We start from the raw sequence: 19,752 nt of genomic DNA on the forward strand, positions 1-19,752 counted from the left end.
ACTCCTTTGGTGATCACATTTATCGGTACCTCGTAGACAATCATGGAAGTGGGCAATCGACTAATTATGCTGGAATTTGCATGCTGGGTTACTTCACACGTAATCTTCAAAAACCTTCGTCCAAATATTTTCTAGTCTTGGCGATCCTCTGGAGGTCATTTGTAGCGATAGATCTTGACAGAATGATTCATGCTGTCCGACACTACCACGTGACCGTCAGGGAGCAGCGCTAGACCTCTTGGGTTTTTCAGGTTGTTTGTCACTAGTGGCCAACCGACACCCTTGGATGGGTAGAGAAGAATTTGGTGGTGCCGTTTCCCCCAATCTGCCACCAGTACATCCCCATTGCTGTCGATACAAAGCCCCCAGGGGCAGGCCAGGACAGGTCCGAGGCCGGAGCAGACCCCCAAGATTCGTATCGTGTTCCACCCGGGCTCCAAAACCCGAATACACGGCACACGGCCAGTCTCGTTGCCTCTTTCTGACAGCGCCAGGAGCCCAGTGCTGAGACAGGCTGCCACCAGGTATGGCCTGTGGTAACCATTGACAACCGTCCGCTCTAGCCTGGCTCCAGATTTGGAGTCCAGTTTCAGAGCAGTGAGGGTGCCACGCTTGATGTCAGCAATCAAGAAATCATCTTCCCGGTTAACGGTCACTCCACGTGGAGCATCCAATTCTTCATTGGTGCAACCGTTGGCCGTGCCCCCAAAAGTTTGCAGTAGGCGCCCATGACGGTTGAAGACCAGCACGGCTCGCTCTGCTGCGCAGGTCAGAGCAATGAGTCCTTTTGAATTGACAGCCACATCAAAGTAATTGCTGATACGGGAAGATCTCTCTGTCCCCGAAGTGGACACTTGTTGCACCACATTCTTCTGGAGGTCGGTCACCTGGATTCGGGCATTTCCGCAATCCACCACAAAGAGCTGACCTTTCCAGGTTGCGTGTACGCCACTTGGCAAATTGAAATCTGCGCGTCCAGATCCTTGTTTTCCAAATTGTTTCACTAGAAAAGCTGAGCCAAATGCAGTTGGACCACTCTGTGAAACCCTCAGTGCCGCAATGTCGTTTTCTTTGTTGTAACTTTTGTACTGCTGCGATTCTTCCAGTTCTGCGTCTGTCGCCGACAAGGGATTGAAGACGGACCCCTTTGGAACAGGCGTTTGCGGTCTAGAATGACTTGTATTGTTGATATCTGACTCTGAAGCATGTCCCTGGCTTAGTTCAAGTGTTGATGGTTCAAGTGTCAGTCGCATTTTGTGGACTTTCCTAATAGCTCCACAGTCACCTTTGTCACCAGGGCTTAATTTACTGGAAATGTTCTCAGAAGAAAACGAGTGGTGGCGCTCTTGCCTGAGAGATCCGTTGACTGGTACATTCACAGGGTAAGTGAAACATGAATCCTCACTGGCTGCTGGAGATATCGGACTTGCATTGTCCTTTGATTCATTCGATATGGATAGAGTTTTATCGGAAAATAAATGAGCTCTCGTGGAAAGGAATCCAGCACTGTTCCTGGAAAAGGATTCACTTTCAAGGGGGCAGGGTATTTGTTCACATGAGATAAGAACAAAGCCTTTTTTCTTTCTCTTTCCTTTTACAGTGGACCTCTTGCTTCCATCCCATTTGCTACTTGGTTCATCCCCTTCAGATTCTCCTTGACTTGAGAATGAAGCAGTAGCATGTGCAGGCTCTCTTCCATAATTGTCCGAGGGCCCTGAGTTAGTTTCTTCCTCCTCCTGGGAGGACTGTGATCCTCCACAATATCTGGGTGTGGGAGATATTGATGATCTGAGCTCCACATTCAATGTTGAGTTTAACATGTTTTGTTTCTGGACAATTTGTGGGTTTCCACTCCTTGATTTGGTGCTGTCATCTGGACTTTGTCTTTGCCCAGCTCTGACTGTTGAAGGTTCCTTACGGATCTCGAATGGGGTGATTTTTGAAAATGTTGAATCTCCTGAGTGCAATGCACACTTCTTCCCTTGGATGCCGCAAACACCAATAGGATAAGTTATAGCTTGTTCATACACATTGACATCCCCTAAGCATGGATTTTTGGATTTGCTAGGTAGGAAGGTGACCTTTTTAATTGTAAGAGAGATTTCCCAGGGCTGCGTGACCTCTGCCACCCCCCTTTGTAGCTGATTTATGTTGGCACCCCCTGCTGTACTGCCCCATCGTTGGATCTCTTCCTTCAGCTGCCACATTTTTCGAAGTTGCTGATCAATGAGGGACTGCACAACCCTCACTGCTGCTGCATTTTCTCTCTTCACCTGACTCAATAGACGCTGGGTTTCCCTATGTTCCTCTTCAATCCTCTCAAGGAGACGACGTTCTTCCCTCTGCGCGTCGTTTGCTGCATTGTCCAACTCCCGACTCATCTCATCCACCTCATCCTGCTGGCGCTCCCTGAGGCTTTGCAGTTCTCTTTCTCCATCCTCCAGATTCGAAATTGCCTGTGTCGCCCACGGAGAGGGTGAAGTTTGAGAATGCAGTGTAAAGATGGACTCCTTTGGAGTCACTGTAGATGCCACTTGTCTTTGTCGGGGAACGCTTTGTGTTAGAAGCGCCGAAAATCCAAGGAGAGGTCGTCTCTCTTGAGTGCGTAGCAACATTGTAGCTCGTAATAAAAAAAAAAAAGATGCTTGTCAATTATTTCTTCATGTTTTCCATCTATGAAGAAACAAAATCTGAATGTTAGAAAATCTTGAGGAAAACAAATCTGAAATTAAAAAGAGAAGACCAAACTAGGCTGAGATAGTCGTAGCAAACTATGGCACAAAATTAGTTTCGGATATGAACTAGGTCTGCTTGTATTTCACTTTGACCTACTGTATTTACTCATATATAAGCCGCATCCGCGTATGACCCGCACCCTTGCCTTAAAAATCATTAAATTTTACAATTTCTCACCTATAAGCCGCCCCCTAATTCACAATTTTCACCTCCATATTCATGGTTTTAATGAGTCCAAATGTGTTACTTTGGAGAGAAAATTTTAAGAAAAATCATCGCACATGGTATTTCTGAGATACTGTATGAATCAAAAGCACATTATTTAGGGTCAACATCCTAAGGAATTAATTCATCCAGTAATGGTTGTTTATTACTGCAAAACAGAAAATAACCAACAAATAGTTAAATTTACTTTGCCAACATCTACTGGTGAAAAAGAGTATAACAAGTCTTGTGTGCATATAAGCCGTGCCCTTGATTCAGTCATTTTTTTGAGTTACAAATACAGCTTATGTGAGAAAATACGATACCTACACAAATAGATGAAAGGGATCGTTTGACAGATTGTTTCTTGACTCTGGAATTAATTTCGTATTACAAATTCGATCATAACTTCATGTTTATGAGTTCTTGATCAAACACAAATCAACCATGCTTCCCAGTAAGAGTGGTGTTCTACTTGGTCAGTTTAGTAAACGTTTACCACTTCAGGAATCTTCAAAACACTTCAACAAAGTCAAATAGTTTCATCCTGAAGTAACAGAGTGGCTCATTGTTTGATGAGTGGAGGCTTTGAAAGTGAGCTCGGTCATTCAGCAACAACCTTACAAAAAAATGTGACGTGCCTTGTGAATGAGCTTTTTATATTCACGTTGAATGTGAGAAATGGATGTTAGAGGATATGATTAAAAATAAAAATCCTCGTATCACTGTGCACACACCCCCAACGCCCCTTAGAGGAAAAAAAGAAAAAAAGCCTTTGGCATTGGATGAATGGCTGAGGTGTCAGGTTGCTTCAGGAAAGATGACCTCCAAAATCTCACACTTGAGATGGAAAAAGCATGAAATGATAGCCCAGGTTGGACTATTTGCTTTTTTGAGGGTGGAAAACAAAAACAATAAGTCAATAAGACTAGACGCTATAACTTTTTTTTTTAACTTCATGCTTCTGAATTCTGAAGTAAAAATGAGGATGGAAGTCAACATTGGTCCTCATGACCTGCATGAGACTACTCTCATGTTACACAGCATTAAATTTAAATTGCGTGTGCAGGTGGCCATGTTTTTGAAGGGCCCAGAACGGAATAACAAATAAATGACAACATCGAGGCAAATGTTTGTGCTCACGTTTGTATTTCAAAATGGATATAGGGTCATAAAACAAGAGATTATGAAGGAATTACAATTTGAAACGTGATTTTTGTCAAACATCATGTTCTAATAAAACAAACATAACACATTTTGCTGGCTTCTTTGCTTTAATTGTAGTAAATTCAAGTTGTCATGAGGCAAAAAAACTAATCTATAACATTTAAATTGTCTTATTTGCATTGAATTTTTTGAAATATTTATTCATTTAAAATTAACTGACTGGTTCAAATGTAAATAATATCAGAATATTTAAATATAATATATAAAATATATCACAAGCATTTTTTTATCAATTTAAGAATATTCATTCATAAAATGATTCATTGTTAAATTTATCAAAGCATCGCATCTTACATTGACTTCATTCGAAAAAAATATTCCCGGTTATCTTTTCTTTTCTTTTTTTTTCTTTTTTTTATTTCTTTATCACGATTGAATTATAAGATAAGCAACAGTGATACAGAATCCATTAAAACTTTTTTTCACAAATTAAATATATATATTTTTCCACTTGAAATAAATTAACCAATTTATTCAAAGAGAATTGACCAATCTAGGTTAACCAGCTATCTTATTTATAACAAAATATTACAGAACTTTTAACAATGCAAGTGCATGTTTGCAGGATAAAGAACTTTTTCCACCACTGATTTAGTGTAAAAACAAACTTGCAACTAGTCAATGGGCCAAAGAAATGAAGATGGAGAAAGCAGGGCTAAACAATAGATCATGCAATGGTACATCTAGTGAGTTTAGAACCTACCTGTATGCAAGGTGCTCTTCTTCACTCTGCCCGCCAACCTGCACTAGTTCCTCTCAAAAGACTCTTCACCCCAACACACACCCCCACCCTCACAATAACACACCATCTCACACACCCTATTCTCTCTGCTGTTACATTGTTTGATGAGCCTTTTTTCCCCAAATCAGCTTGGAATGGCCCCTGCATCTTGTGACCCTGACGAGGATAAATGTTATTGAAAAAGGATGGATCAATTTTTTTTGTTTTTTGCATCATAAATGTATAGGTAAACGTTGAAGCCTGGGCAGTAATTTAAATATTTTGGCATTTTCAAAGTTCATAGAAATGTTACAGAAACGAGCTATTGGGATAAATAATGATAATGTAACAATATGAATTTCCCATAAAATAATAAGGATGCCATGTCTCCTTTAGACCACCAGATGTCAGCATTTACACAATATTTGTAGGGCCCAACCACTCGTGCTTTCGTAAATGGACCATACATAGTTCATTAACGCCTGTGTTTTGATCCTTGCTAAAATATTGAACTGTAAAAGGAAGCAACAAGCCATTCTTGCCTGAAGGCTCCATTAAGCAGGGACCATGCAAAATGACTTTGTCAATTCCGTATTCCTGTTCGAGAAGACATACGACTTTGTTGGATTTTTATTGCGGGATATTTTGCAGATGACAGACTTTGAGAATCATCAGCAATGTGTCACGGGTCCGCACAGAACAGCCATAGCAGACTGAACAGCCAATTAGGCACTCACACATGCTTTCTTTAGCAGTGGAGCAAGTGCAAGTCGTGTTAGCGCAATTTTCCCTCCCATGTTTTCAGCCAATATTTCTCTCCCTATTGTCGAAAGCAAGCTGCGTGTTCGCAGCTGTTGTCAACAAATGGACCCAGAAATGCATCTATCTACACTCCAGTGGACGTCATTTGCTGTTCCATTTGTCATGTGTTAAGCCGAGGCCGTGAAGCTCTCTGTAGTTTAGGCTTGATGAAGCTGAACCTTTACATACTCTTCTGACATATGACAAAAATATGTTTTGACTTTTTCCACATGTGATGCATTGATTACAGATAAAAAGGAATATTTTGAGATTTTTGTTGTTGTTGTTTTGTTGTTTTTCTAAATGGAGATGGATTAATATTCTGGTTTATACTAAATCCCCAAAAATGGTGGCAGTGGTTGGAATTCATTCATTCATTAACTTAGTTGCTTATCGTTGTTAGGTCTGTAATACAACATCAGGAACAGGCACAGAAAGAGTGAGACCAATTTAAAGGAAATAGGTTTATTACCAGACTGCAGGATGGGGAGAGAGCTCTAACAGCATGAACGCACGGTCTGTTCCTCTGCAACTCTCTCCGAATGAACAGTGGGTGAGTCTTATATACAGGCAAAACAGACAGTTGTCGGCAGGATTTTGGATTGATTAATCAGTGTCAGACAGTTGAGTGTTTGTGCTGACATGTCAACCATTCACAGGGATGACAATGATGCTGTTATACTTACAAAAATGATATGAACAAGCAATTGCAAAGAGACTTTGTCATCTTATCTTACAATCTTATTTTACAATCCTCAAGGGTCATGTGGGTGCTTGAGCCTATCCCAGCTAACAATGAGCAGGAGGTGGTGCCCACCTTGAATGTGTTGCCAACCAATCACGGGGCACATACAGACAAACAACCATGTACCCACACACTTACTTGGAGGCAATTTAGGTTGTTCAAGCAGCCTACCAAGCATGTTTTGGGGTTGTGGGGGGAAACTGGAGTATCCGGTCAGGCGTCATCCATTAACTAGTAGTTAAGGTAGGGTATACAGAAAATATACAGTAGAAGGGTATGAGGACGTATTTGACATGTTCATCCAGCTAGTTGTTCCCTAGCTTAAAGTTTGCCTTAACATAATGAACTCTTACACAACACTTTTGAAAGTCACGCAGAGCTTGACAGCATGTTGTACTCACATTGGCCGTAGAAGCAAAAAAGCCATCCTCTGGAAATGATCCTCGTGCCCCCCCCACCGTACACCCATCACACAGGGGGTCCTACAGCAAGTCGGGCTGCCTCTGTGACTGATTGCTTTTATCTCTGGCCCTGTCACTACAGATGGAGAAATATCTCTGCCTGAGGTGGCGCCCAGCTTGCCCGTTATTATTTTTGTTATCGACATAAGTGATGAACCTTTGATGCTCGTTTCACGTACGACATCTATGCAATTAAATCAGCGCCGTATCCGGCTTGGCGTGTGGCAGAGTAATGGCTCCAATAGCTTCTTCAACCAAATAATAATGTGATTCCACAAGGGAGAATTACGGCCTGCTACTGTATATGTGCTTCCATATGGATCAGTTTGATACATGACAGCGAGGCTAATGCATTGTTATTACCTTGCAGCTACCTGTTGCTAACAAACAATTACAAAAGCCATCACAGATGGTGTTAAAAAGGTGGTCAAGAAAGTCTGCCCCACTTTACATAAAGAAGGTAATATGAGGTGATGAATATGCTAATGGGGCTCATTTTTTGGGGGGAGGGGGGCACTCTTTTTCAGAGGGGAAGATCCGCTATAGATTCGATTAATTCCTCTTCATGCCACTCCTCATTTTGGTGTTCCACACCCACCTCGCCCCCCATTTCTCGGCTCATGCTGTCGGGCCGATGATATTAGACGAACAATCGCAGAAACAAAATGAGCTGGAACAACCAAGATGGGAACAGATGGCACGTAATTGCCTGGCGGTGGAAGCCAGGGAGTCAATTTTTACCCGTCCCAGAGGAGTTGCACTTGTGGTGGTGGGAGGGGGGGTTTGAGTGGGGGGCTTAGTGCAGGTGCATTTGTTTTGATCAGATATGGCCTGGAGGAAGCATGTGAAAAAGATTCATCACAGGCACATTAGGTGGAGAGAGTTAACAAGGCGCAGTGACTGAGTCTTCAATCAGAAGTTTTCACTGGGCCAAGGCATCACATTCATGTGTTGCACAAACTGTCAGGTGGTCCTCAGACTGGCCAACTCAATTCAACACTTATTTAACTCGGTAACACTATAAATAAGGTGTGACAGTTTTGCAATGAGATCACAACTATAAAGATGGCACAAAATCTCTCTATCTCCCCCCCTCTCTCTCTCATTCATATATATATATTAAAATTCCTACATATACTAGCCTTGAATGAGTTGCAACTGTTTTTGTGTCGTAATTTGGTGTTTTTATGTAGAAACGTACTTTATTGAGTGACTACGTTCATCCCTACCCACTAAAATTAATGGATTTCAGATCCGCCTCTGCATCTATAAAAAATATATATAAATATATCGGTGTTTTTTTTACCCTAACCTCATTTTCAATGAATTAAGAGAAGTAAAATAATATTATAAATTTCCTATACTAGCACAATTGTGATCCAGCGCATACACTTTACCAAACATTTTGCTCACATGAAAATAGAAATTGACCTTTTTAAGCGAGCTTTTTTTAAATCTACAGTAACACGTTTATTGCGTTGGTTGTATGATAACCAACATGTGTTCAAATATTTTTGGCTTTTTTTTTATCACCAGGGTATAGACAGTACATACTGGTATACTAAAAAGCAATCGAAACAAACATCTAATCTGTAATTGCTGAATTTATCATACAGGATCAGCGAAAGGTTACTAGGTATTTAATCCATCTCCTTATTAATGAGATTGATCTCATTAAGTACCCCTATGAGAGACCCCTTTAATAAATGTCAGATTTTTTTTCCTTAATTAACCTCTTAATTTCCAAATTTATGTGCTATTGCAATACATTATCTCAATAATTAGCTGTCCAGCAACCAAAGATTTAAAAAAAAAAATAAATCTATAAAGATACAACAATTGATTTTCATCAATTTAAAACAAGTATGTCTGAATTTCTTTTTTGCATGGTTTTTAAAAGGAGTGTGTGTGTCTTACTATTAGAAATATTGATAACCGAATCTTGATGGGTGAAGTAAACTGGATGGGGCTACTTCATCCTTGGACCTGAATCAGTCACAGGCTGTTCGCAAAAAACATTTTTTTTTGTGGCACTTCAAGCCTTCAGACCACATCTGTTCAATTACCAGCATGGAAAGTGCATTACCATTGGCTTTGTTGTTGGAGATGCTTGATTTTCTTGGTGGAAAAAAAAAGGAGGATGAATTTGTAATGCGGTGATCCCCGTCACTTCTTTTTACAATCACAAACTTGCTTTGGCCCAGCAATATCAAACTAATAAATTACAGCGGCCATCTCCCACATAACTAGCTGATAAATAAAAAAATAAAAAAATAAAAGATTTGCCTTAGTCTGCAGCTGTGACCCAGGGTTACCTAGCAACAGGTCATGCCCAGACACGATGCACAAGGTGGAGATACACCTCTCTAAGGAGCGAGAGCCGAAGGAGGGGGGAGTCAGGGTGGGTGACGACGGGTCTCATTCTTGCTCTCTATGACCCTTGACAGATAGAAAACGCACTCAAAGGAAACGGAGTTTGATTGACAACCATAGTTGAGGAAGCTGAGATTCCCTGGTTGAGGTAGACACAATACATATAACATTTCTGTTGCAGACATAAAGCCTAGACATAAAGATGAGATAACTTTTAAATTGTGTTTATGTCTTAAACATATAGGAAATCGATACCTTAGTGCAGGTATTTTTATTAACGCATTTAAAAAAAACTCCCTTTTGATAGCCCTTTTCGTTTTGATGTCAAAGTCAATAGTACTCGGTCATAGCTGGAAACTTTTTGTCTGCTGGCTCTAAACCCTGAAGAAATTGACCCTTGCAGCGAAAAATTCTTAACACGCAAGGCCAACTTCAACATGTAAATGATGCTGTTTTAAAATCGTCATGTCAGGTGAGCAGGAACATTTTATTTAACGTACTGGAATGTTTAAAGGTATAAGAAGACTCTAATTTCCACTAACAACCTAGACAAAACATAGCTTCTCCCCCAAGCATACGAAGGTCTACTCTAAGTTCTACTCTACAGTATCTCTCAACAATACTTACCTGCCACAAATACCACCAGCCCGTTACTACATATCAAAACTTTGACTTCAATCAAAATGCATAACAAATAACTGCAGCCAAGCTTTCAGAGGACTCATGAATGTTGAGCAAATGTGTTTCATGTTGCACCCTGAGAAGCTTGTTTGTTCTTTCAGTTTCAACATGAACTTTTGCCACAATGACCAATCGGTTTTGATAGAAATGACTGATGAGAAGCTGAAGTGACAGGCCTAAAAAAATAATTAAAAAATAAATAAATAAAAAGGTCAACCACAGCAGTGCACAAAATCTTTGCCAGTACAAAATGAGAGATGCTGCTTTTGGTAAGCACCCCACCCCTCCCTCCAACTGTGCTTTTCCTCCTCCTCAGTTGCCTGTGTGACGAACCCTCAAGGGGACTATGCAGCTGTGTGGGGTTAGCACATGGTCGAGTGAGGGGCCACACACACACAAACGCGGACACACACACTGGCAGATTGCAATGAGTTCTGCTTTAATGACAATATTTGACTGGCATGTTCGAAGGCATTGAATCCCTGTCAAAGTAAAACAATAAACACATACGCACTTCTTTCCTTTACGCTGGACTTTGTCCATGGGGGAAAGTAGCATTTTACTGTAGAAAATGCCGTATATGATGACTGATTTATAATATTTGTATTTCCACTATTCAAAAAAAAACCTTGCAGGAAAATGAAGAAAAAAATATTCAGCGACAGCAAAAGAAAGTTAAGCAATTACTAATAAAATAGCTCAATTAAACACATTGGGTGACCAACTTTACTCGCTGTACGAATGTATTTATTCAAAAGTAATCGTTGTTATCATCCTTATGTAATTAAATTGTGGGGGGAAAGACATTTGGACATGTTTTTCCTCTTCTAATACATTTGCTCGGGAACGGATCAGGACTCGTTATTGGCAAATTCTCATAATCGAGCAATTCGGACTTGCATTCTAAAAATGTTTTGTTATTACTTTTCACCATAAACGGATGAAAAAAGCCACAGGATTTTACTTCCATCATTATCCTGGCATGGAAAAAGTCAAATGCTTTAGTACCTTTTTGATGATTGCTTACCTGTAGATGAGATTGATAATGGGCCGCGGTAGCATGCGGTCACCCATCAATGCTTTTGGAAGTGAACTCTTTACAAACTATTTTTAAGAGATATAAATTTGGTCATGGAACAAATCAAACGTCACATCTAATGCACGTATAAGCACAACATTTAGTAAATTGGTTGTCGGTGACGTGTGACGTGATGGCACATCGAAGGTGGCTGTGAGTAAGACTGTGTACATGACAGATGTGAACAGCTTTGATTAAAAATACATAGTGTTCATGCTAGCCCATATCCCGGGATTTAATTGCGATTTGGTTTCTGTTCCGTTCCCACCTGCTCACATTCAGTCAATCGTTTCACCCATTTTGCATTCAAATGTCACGAGCATCAAGTTGATCTTGATCCATCTTTTTGATGGGATTTCACAGCGGATAACAGGGTGAGAAGGGGGGGGGGGGGCAATATGAAGCCATGAAGGACAATTCACATCTCCTCTATAAGGCAGAGCACCAGGCACCCAATTTACACCTTTCTCTGTCCTGCAAAACCCATCCAACATCCCCTGGTGGTAACGCAGTTTTGTCACCACCTGGTTGGCATGATAAGTTTAAGTGCGCGTGTGCAGGCGAGAGCTAAAAGTGAGCTGACGGAAAGCTATTACATCCTAATATTTCATTGTCACGTCAGGTCATTTTGCTCAAGGGTTTCTTCAATATTTAGGGAATAAAATAACACAATGTACAGCATGTTATATAGTAGGTTTTTTTCCAGGTAGCTCTTTCTAATTTTAAGGAACAGGTGACATATTCTCAGACCGGTATAGAAAATACAGTTTAGAATAAAAACATCTTTTTCAAAAGCACAAAGAAAATTTACTATCTTCTTCTTTTTGCCAGGACAGCTTTTTGAATGCTAAAGATTTTCCCTTTCGTCTTTCTTTAGTAGCTTTGGTTTGGTTTGTCCTGAAACTCTTATTACCCCAAATTTCTGAATGAATTACATACTAGTTTCTTTGTTCAGCCACGTAAACATAACATTTGTAAACATTTGTCTTGATATTGCCAGTGTCCAAACCAGTGAAAAATCTTAAATATTAAGTGTCTTTAATATTTATAACTAAATCTTTTCATGCGTGTAGTCTCAGTCAGCGCCTCTCAAATCATTAGTTGTGACTTTCATTTGTTATGGAATACACACAATCAATAAATGATGTGACTGAGGAACAAGTAAATACGAGCAAGCATTTCCTCTCTCCTGAGAAATGATAAAGTGCTTGTTTACATCAACACCTACAAAAAAAGTTTGGCATATTACTCCATATGATTGGTGAAACATCTTTGCACTCAAAGATATTGAGTTGATTTGAATGTCCTAAAAATGCTTAAAAGATGAAGGAACAATGGATATGTCCAAATATTATTTTTGACTGGGTCTGAATGAAGTGAGATAAATTTGCAAAATATAACTCAAATGCTATGTTGACCATATGAAAAGCTGAGAAAAAAACTAGATCGCAAAATCATTTATAGAAGATAACATACAATTTCCCAATGACTTAATTTAAAGATATTAAATCATTTAGATGCTAATTCATTTTAAAGATACTGCTTATCTATATTTATAGGGTATATTGCAATGTTGGATTTTTACTGATGAATTTGAATGTAGTCAAATCAAAAGAATGACTGAAATGTGTCCATGATGGCATTTTCAGCTTCCGAATTCTGAACAAACTCACAAAAAAATCTTGAATTTTACATGAGTAAGACAGCAGGTTCACTAATCGCAACATTTCTGATAGAATCTTAAAAAAGATTCATGACGTCACATATTTGAGAGTCATTAAAAGTGCAATATTACATCATTGGTCATGCACACTTCTAAAATAAATCATTTTAAGCATATTTCTCAAATGTTGCTTCATCCCAAAAAAGTGCTTCCTCTTTGAGCGGAACTGAATTAATAAGTGGCAATAAATGACAGCTTAAAGAACCATAAAATGTGAGTGGCAGCCTTTGAAATGATACACTTAGTGTACATGAGTTCCGTTTAAACATCTTGACAGGATTAGAGCGCAGTTAAACTGCTTTGCGGGTGCAGTTAATTGAAGCCGATGAGCTTTTTAATAAAACGTGCAGTGTTAGCAGCTGACAAATGGCTTGGCTGACACACGGGGGAAATTGCATTTAATGGCATCAGGTATGCGCTTTGCTAGAGCTTATCACATTACGCTGCTACTTGCACATACGCACGGGCACATGTGAACACACAACTGGCTTCTATGTAGGTGTGTAGACGTGGCCAGGTTGGCCCACTTGGACTCGAGCGCACACACGTACTGGGTATCCTTCATGGGAACTGCTCAAGGTGTGTTCGCTTACGGAGTAGCTCGACATTCAGCTGGAGGCCAAATACCAAAAGAATTGAACACAATAAAATAAGGCAGAGAATCTCAAAAGTTCATTTTGTAATCAATTGGGGTAAAAAAAAAAAATCCACATCCACCTGCTCAGAGTAAAATACGTACACACTTGTTTACGATTTGCTACACTTTTGCTCGATGTATACTGCGAGTTAAATATACCACCATCGAAATTTCTCGAAACTCAAATCTTTTCTCACTAGTCAAAGGACAAAAATGTATTCAATTCAATTTAGCTGCCAGTGAAAGATCACTGCCAACCCTCTAAATTGTAATGGATTGGGCATCTATGGTAATCAATGGTAGCCAATGAGCTAATTAGGCAAAATCATGTTTTTTTATTCATTAATTCCACAAGTAAGACTTTATGTAAAGATGAAGTGCAAAGTACTCTAGATTTGCATGTGATATTTTCCTCTTAATATTTACCACACATCATTATTTTGAGTTAAGGGAATCGTAGTTCTGTTGTGTGCCACTATTTGAGTGCTGAATACAAAAATGATCATTTCCAACAAAAAGGTAAAAAAACAAATAATTTAGGGAAAACCTTTTATCTGTTTGTATTGACAACAGGATGCCCACCCATTTACCCAGGTTGTTTTATTGTTAAAAAAAAACCCTTGGGGTATGAACTCCATAGAAAATTAACCTGACACCCAACTTTAATAAACTTCGTCCGTAATAGTCTCGCAAATTTGTCTGCCAAACATGTTGTATTTGTAATGAAAACAAAAGCAACATTCTACTATTACTTTATCTAAAAGGTCAAGTCTCGGACACAGCACTGCGTCTTGCCACCACATAGGCAAGAAACTGTCACAAAGGAGCGTATGAATAATTTGAAGTGATATGTCGGGAGACTACAGCCTAAGGAGTTGTCACTTTGATATCTCACCAAGTGCACATGCATGGACAACGCACTCAAACACACGCAGGCTTTAGGACGAGGCTGTACGACAGTCCTTGTTTAAAGGGAACAATTAGTCTTTCATTTTGCTCCCAATATCAATCAGGCAGTTCATGAATAAAGAAAATGAGTGCCCGGTGATTCCATACGAGCGCATCTGCCCTTTGAGCTCCAGATCATGCCTCATGGGTATGCGGCGTGCTCATCACCTCCACTCAGCGTGAGCCAGCTCAGTCAATAACAGGCAGCAAAACAGAGAGGAGGCACGGGCCCGCTTTTCAGACTCCATCAGATTCGGAGGATGCGTGTCACTCTTCATTAGAGAGGCGGGGTAGCGGGGGACGCCCTAAAGGTGAGGACGGCCACCGAGGGGGGGCGGGTGAGGGCCGAGGGGTGGGTGTAGCGTGGCAGCTGTGGAACAATGACAGAATGTGTGTCCATGTCCCCCTCGGGCTAAACACCAGCTATGCTCCACCCTGCACTGATCTCCCGCCTCTGGAGCCAGCCACGGCGAAGGCAGAAATAGACCGCCGGTCCCAGTCAGTCCACTTCCTGTCTTGGCCCCGGCTCTGATGTAACATATCAAATCAGTCTCATGTCATATTCATAAGCCCATGATTGGTTTAGCTCAGGCGTGCAGGGCGTCTCCCACACATGGCAGCAGCTTTGATAATGTCACGTATAAATCTTTCATCGCTTCCATTTAACGAAGCACTTTGATTCCCCCTTTTATTAATTCAAGGAAATGGTCGCAATGTTGCTATACGTACGAGCAAACACGGTATTAAAGATGATTCTTCCCTTAGACTTGACTTTAAGATGAGATCTCGTGATTTGGAATGACATTACTTTTAGCATTATTCTTTGACATTGGGATCTAGAAATATATTAGATGGGTGGAAAAATAATTTGGGAATTTCTACTGATTTGACAGGTTCGTTGGCACAATCCTGATAGGTTTAGTACTGAAAAAAATGTGAGTTAATAGAGGCCACGCCTGGTGACGTCTGGACATGAAACATGAGTGACATAAGTAAACACAGTTTGGATGCAGGATAACTACACATACAATGAGAAAATGTCACGCTTTACAAACATATGACAGAAACTGTTGCATTTTCGTCTCATCAGTCGAAAACCGACAATCGCCTCGTTATGTCACACTCATCCAAGACACGTTAAAGATGGTCATCGTCATAAAAAATGTTCATCAACGAAATATTTCGTTATCGTTAACAAAAACAACAGCTTCTGGGTCATACGGCTACTTGTTGCTTGGCGAGAGCATCCAAATGTCTTCATGTGGAGAAGAGTTATTTTAAACGTTATTTATGTGAACCGGGGCTTATTTTTCAAGTTTGTCGCATGGGTTTCTACATTTGGATGACACGCACTCTCGTTATTCGATGGGTCAAACATCATCAATGATAGGCACAGTGGGGGGACTTGATTATGGCTAGCAGCTGTCAATGGGGGCCTTCCTTCAGGGGCCCATGTTTTGCCCCTGCATAAACCAGACTTACCCTCCTCCATTCACCCACATGGACCCAAATGAGGAATAAATCTAACCAGCCTTTTGTTCGGAGAGAAGCACGTTGCAACCTCTTAATCTAAAACAAGAATTAGAATGTGAATAAAATTTGGGATTAATAGACAGGAATGAGGCATTAAATCAATATAATTGGAGGAAACAGACGTGGACATCTACTTTGTCTCTGACTGTTATCTAATTTATTATCTTTTCTTGTTCATTTTCTGTTCTCTGGGCAAACCAGCTTAATGACTCATTAGTGCCACCAACTGATGTTGTCTTTCAACGGCAAAGAAACCAATGGGAATAGGGCTTAAAGAGCATTCGTAGATCAGATTTTAAAACTCTCAAGTTAAGACACCAGTTATTAATCATTCTGTCACACATTACCAAAGAACACAATCTAAGAAGTTTGTTGCCGACTAAGAAGCCTTAAAAACGATGACTGCTCTTCTATCATTTCAAACAAAAATATGATCCCACAAAAGAATTTCCGAATTAGGATTGTGCTCAGTAATTTAGTTCAGAAGAGATGGTGCAATTTAAATAAATGACTTCCACTGAACCTCGTTTTTTAATGACATAGCACACAATTACTTTGGAAATCCTTAAAAAATAAGTTTGCTGTTTTATTTCTTTTCTACATTCTACCGTGGCCGGATGATTCGCTGAAAGACGTTTCGCCGACGGATCCGAGCACCCATTCTACTTTCTATTTCTCTGAAAATCAAAAAAAAAAAAAGTGATTCACTTGCCAAAGCCGACATAAATGCTTCAGAGTTCATGTCTTTTTTTTTACATTCTTATGTCAAACTTTCTCTGTAACATTGTTCAAGATCACAATACTTTTGTTTGCAATTGTGTTATTGCTGCTAAAAGGCATGCCTGTGACTGTTCAAAGATTTTCAAGCACGTACACACATTTCCCCCTCCATATTGATCCTCTCTGATTATGTCTGAATGAGATGCAAACAGGATAGACACATAATCGTGAAATAACGCAAGGCTGTATTGAGGTGCAGCACAAGACGGCATAAATCAGATAATGCAACAGCCCCAGATAATGAACAATATCAGAAGACACATGGATGTTGTCATGCATGGCAGTAATGCCTCATGCGTGTGTCGCCTCATCTCACATTTGGGCTGAGTGCAAGCAGACAAACATCTTTGCACTCAACACCTTTTGCACTGTGTGACCAGGACAGCTCAAGGCCGGAGTATGTGTGCGTGTGCGTGTATGTGGGGGGCACATGTGAACCGAAAACCACCTTCTCCTGCTGTCTTTGCCTTCAGTCTCTCCGTGTCAAATCACACTGTAGCTATGGCAACAATTTTGATCGATCCACAGCCATCTGCGACCATTGTTATTACTCAACGCACATACTGTCCCATAATATTAGCTTTATGGTGATTTATTTTCTTTTTCATGAGTTAACCATTCGGTGCGTTACCTCGGACGTTTTCAAATCTTGGTTTGTTTTTCAATTTCGGTTGACCTCGGTCGGATAAAAAAGAAAAAAAGAGAGAGAAAGAAAGAAAATATGTAGCCAAACATTCTCACTATGATCATGTGTGGTCATGATTTTGTGTCTTAATGTAGTACAGTGCTTGGCATTCTACTTTTTCTGCGAACATGATTTTCCTTGTTGGTCAAAATTACAATAAAGTTAAAGTTTGTTGTGTCCTCATCAAAATGTAAGCCAAAATAAAAAAATTAACTCTGACTTATAGAACAAAGGGTGAGACGATCTAAAATACATTAATAAAATTATGAAATGGACAAAGAACCAAACATGACTACAATATTGTTAAATGATAACAACTGAGGTCCAATTACAAGTGTGCAAACATTTTGATGATGTTATGACATTTTAGCACACACGTGCTCTGTTAATCACAATGCGGCTTTTCGCCATGTCGTTAGGCAAATTCCAGTTCTGCTTATCAATGATTTATACGTGCTCAAAATTGTCTGTCAAACCCAAAATGCTCACGTAAAATTAGCATGGTGCTCTATCCCTAATGTCAAGCCTGGAAGAGAGTCAATTATTGTGTAGGGCAACAGGGTATGTATGTCTTGAATATATGCAGGGTACAATGAATCACAAATTTATCAGGGTATTCAAGGGACAAAAGTGCTACCAAGTGTTTATTTGCTTGTTCCCAGTTCCAGGTGATGTCGGTCTTACAAAAGCTAAAAGCACAAAAGAATGGCTAAGAGCAATTCCAAATTGTCACATTCACATGGTGCATCTTCAAGGATATACCCTTGCTGTGTGAGTATGCTTGTCTTGGCACTGAGCAGTCTGACAAAATTCCCAAACAGGTACAGGGAACCTTGCAATGGCACAAAAATCAAGATGCATCATTTTTTACAGCCGCACCATCTGAAGGAGAAAAAAAACAGTATTCCTTGTATAGCTTTAGGGGTTGCATACCTGTCAACCTCTGCCGATAACTGCCCTTATAAATGATTATGATTCCCCTTACAAGCCCCCAAAAAACCTTACAAACACTGTACGAGTCGTACGGTGTTTGTAAGGTTTTTTGGGGGTTTGTAAGGGGAATCATAATCATTTATAAGGGCAGTTATCGACAGAGGTTGACAGGTATGGGGTTGTCTAACTTCATTTCAAGTAACATTCCAACCAAACCATCCTGAAGTATCAATTGGTGTTTTTATAAAACAATTTGAAACTCATAATATATGCAGCCAAGTGTGTACAGCACTTTCATTAAGTGATTCATGTTATTAATTGAATGCCCGTCTTTTTAGTAACTAAAGTCACACTATGACTGATATCAATACAATATTTAAAATATAGAATCTTGTCCAAGAGTATTTGGAAACAAATGTAAGAAATGTAATAATGTCAATCCACATTTTTTCCACTTTAACGCATAAATAAGGGAAAGAAATAGTCACAATTGTGCATTCACTTCATATCAACATTGGACTTTACTTCTAAAACCTAATAACAGCATGACACGAGAATATACCAGTGCTGCCTGGAGCAGCTGAAAAAGGGTGGGGAGCATCGGCCAGTATTTGGGTTCATATGAGGAGGGATGTGTCACAATCACTTTATATCAACAGCCATGGATAGCTGGTCAGGAGTCAAGGTTCAACACAGATGTTTAAGTATACGTCTCTATTCCCCTAAACGCACAAAGCCTGTGTTTGTACAAACACAAAAACAAGTGTCTCTCTCTTTACTTTGTCATCTGTGTCCGTGAGTAAGTGTGTTTTTTGGACGCTGCACTCTATGTGAAGAGGACAAATAGAACAAGAGTACAGGCTTGAGGAAGAAGATGTGAGGGGAGAAAGGGCGAGTGTATGGATGGCTTATTAGCGGAAAACAGATGGCCCCTACTATTGACATTGGCCCCAATGGGAGGGACAACTCTGCACCTCTGGGTTACCAGTGCCACCGAGCGAGGAGGGGTGTTTAAACATTGTGCACTATTGTTGTGTTAACTTGTCAACAAAAAGCAAATTTGTGACACCTCTGGCTAGATGCCATCCTTTCATCTGCCGCGTTGGTTTTTTTGGCTCGGAAGCGAAAAATGGCCACCCTGGAACAGACGGCCACGACGAAGTGTTAACATGCACAAATGTGTTGATAATTGCATCCGAGCCATCAGTCAAACGTGTCACGGTAATGCGCATAGGTGCATGTGCAAGTGGACACGCGTACGCATGACAGACAGTGAGTGGAAATGAAGGATTTGGACTTCCATCCCGTTACATTATGCAGCAGATGGTGTCCAGGCCGGGCGCCGGCCAGGCCTCTCCCAGGAGACTGAGAGCAAGGGAGAGATGATGGGGGAAGTGTGGAGAAAAAAAAGCGTAAGGGACAAAGCATTTTTTTTTGTACTTTTACTTGCGCATGTTTGTTTTTTATTTTTTATTTTTTGACGCAC

At 40.2% G+C, this 19,752-nt stretch overlaps 1 protein-coding gene across 1 annotated transcript; it reads right to left on the reverse strand.

Annotated features, from left to right (window-relative positions):
• LOC144072361 (E3 ubiquitin-protein ligase TRIM32-like) lies at positions 1-1,127 on the reverse strand (the record flags this gene model as incomplete). Its single annotated transcript, XM_077597566.1, has 1 exon — positions 1-1,127. A coding segment is annotated over one exon (972 nt), but the record flags the coding sequence as incomplete, so codon positions are not given.
• Between the last annotated feature and the right edge of the window lie 18,625 nt (positions 1,128-19,752).

The sequence above is a fragment of the Stigmatopora argus genome, chromosome 1, assembly GCF_051989625.1.
Source record: "Stigmatopora argus isolate UIUO_Sarg chromosome 1, RoL_Sarg_1.0, whole genome shotgun sequence".
Lineage (NCBI taxonomy): Eukaryota > Metazoa > Chordata > Actinopteri > Syngnathiformes > Syngnathidae > Stigmatopora > Stigmatopora argus.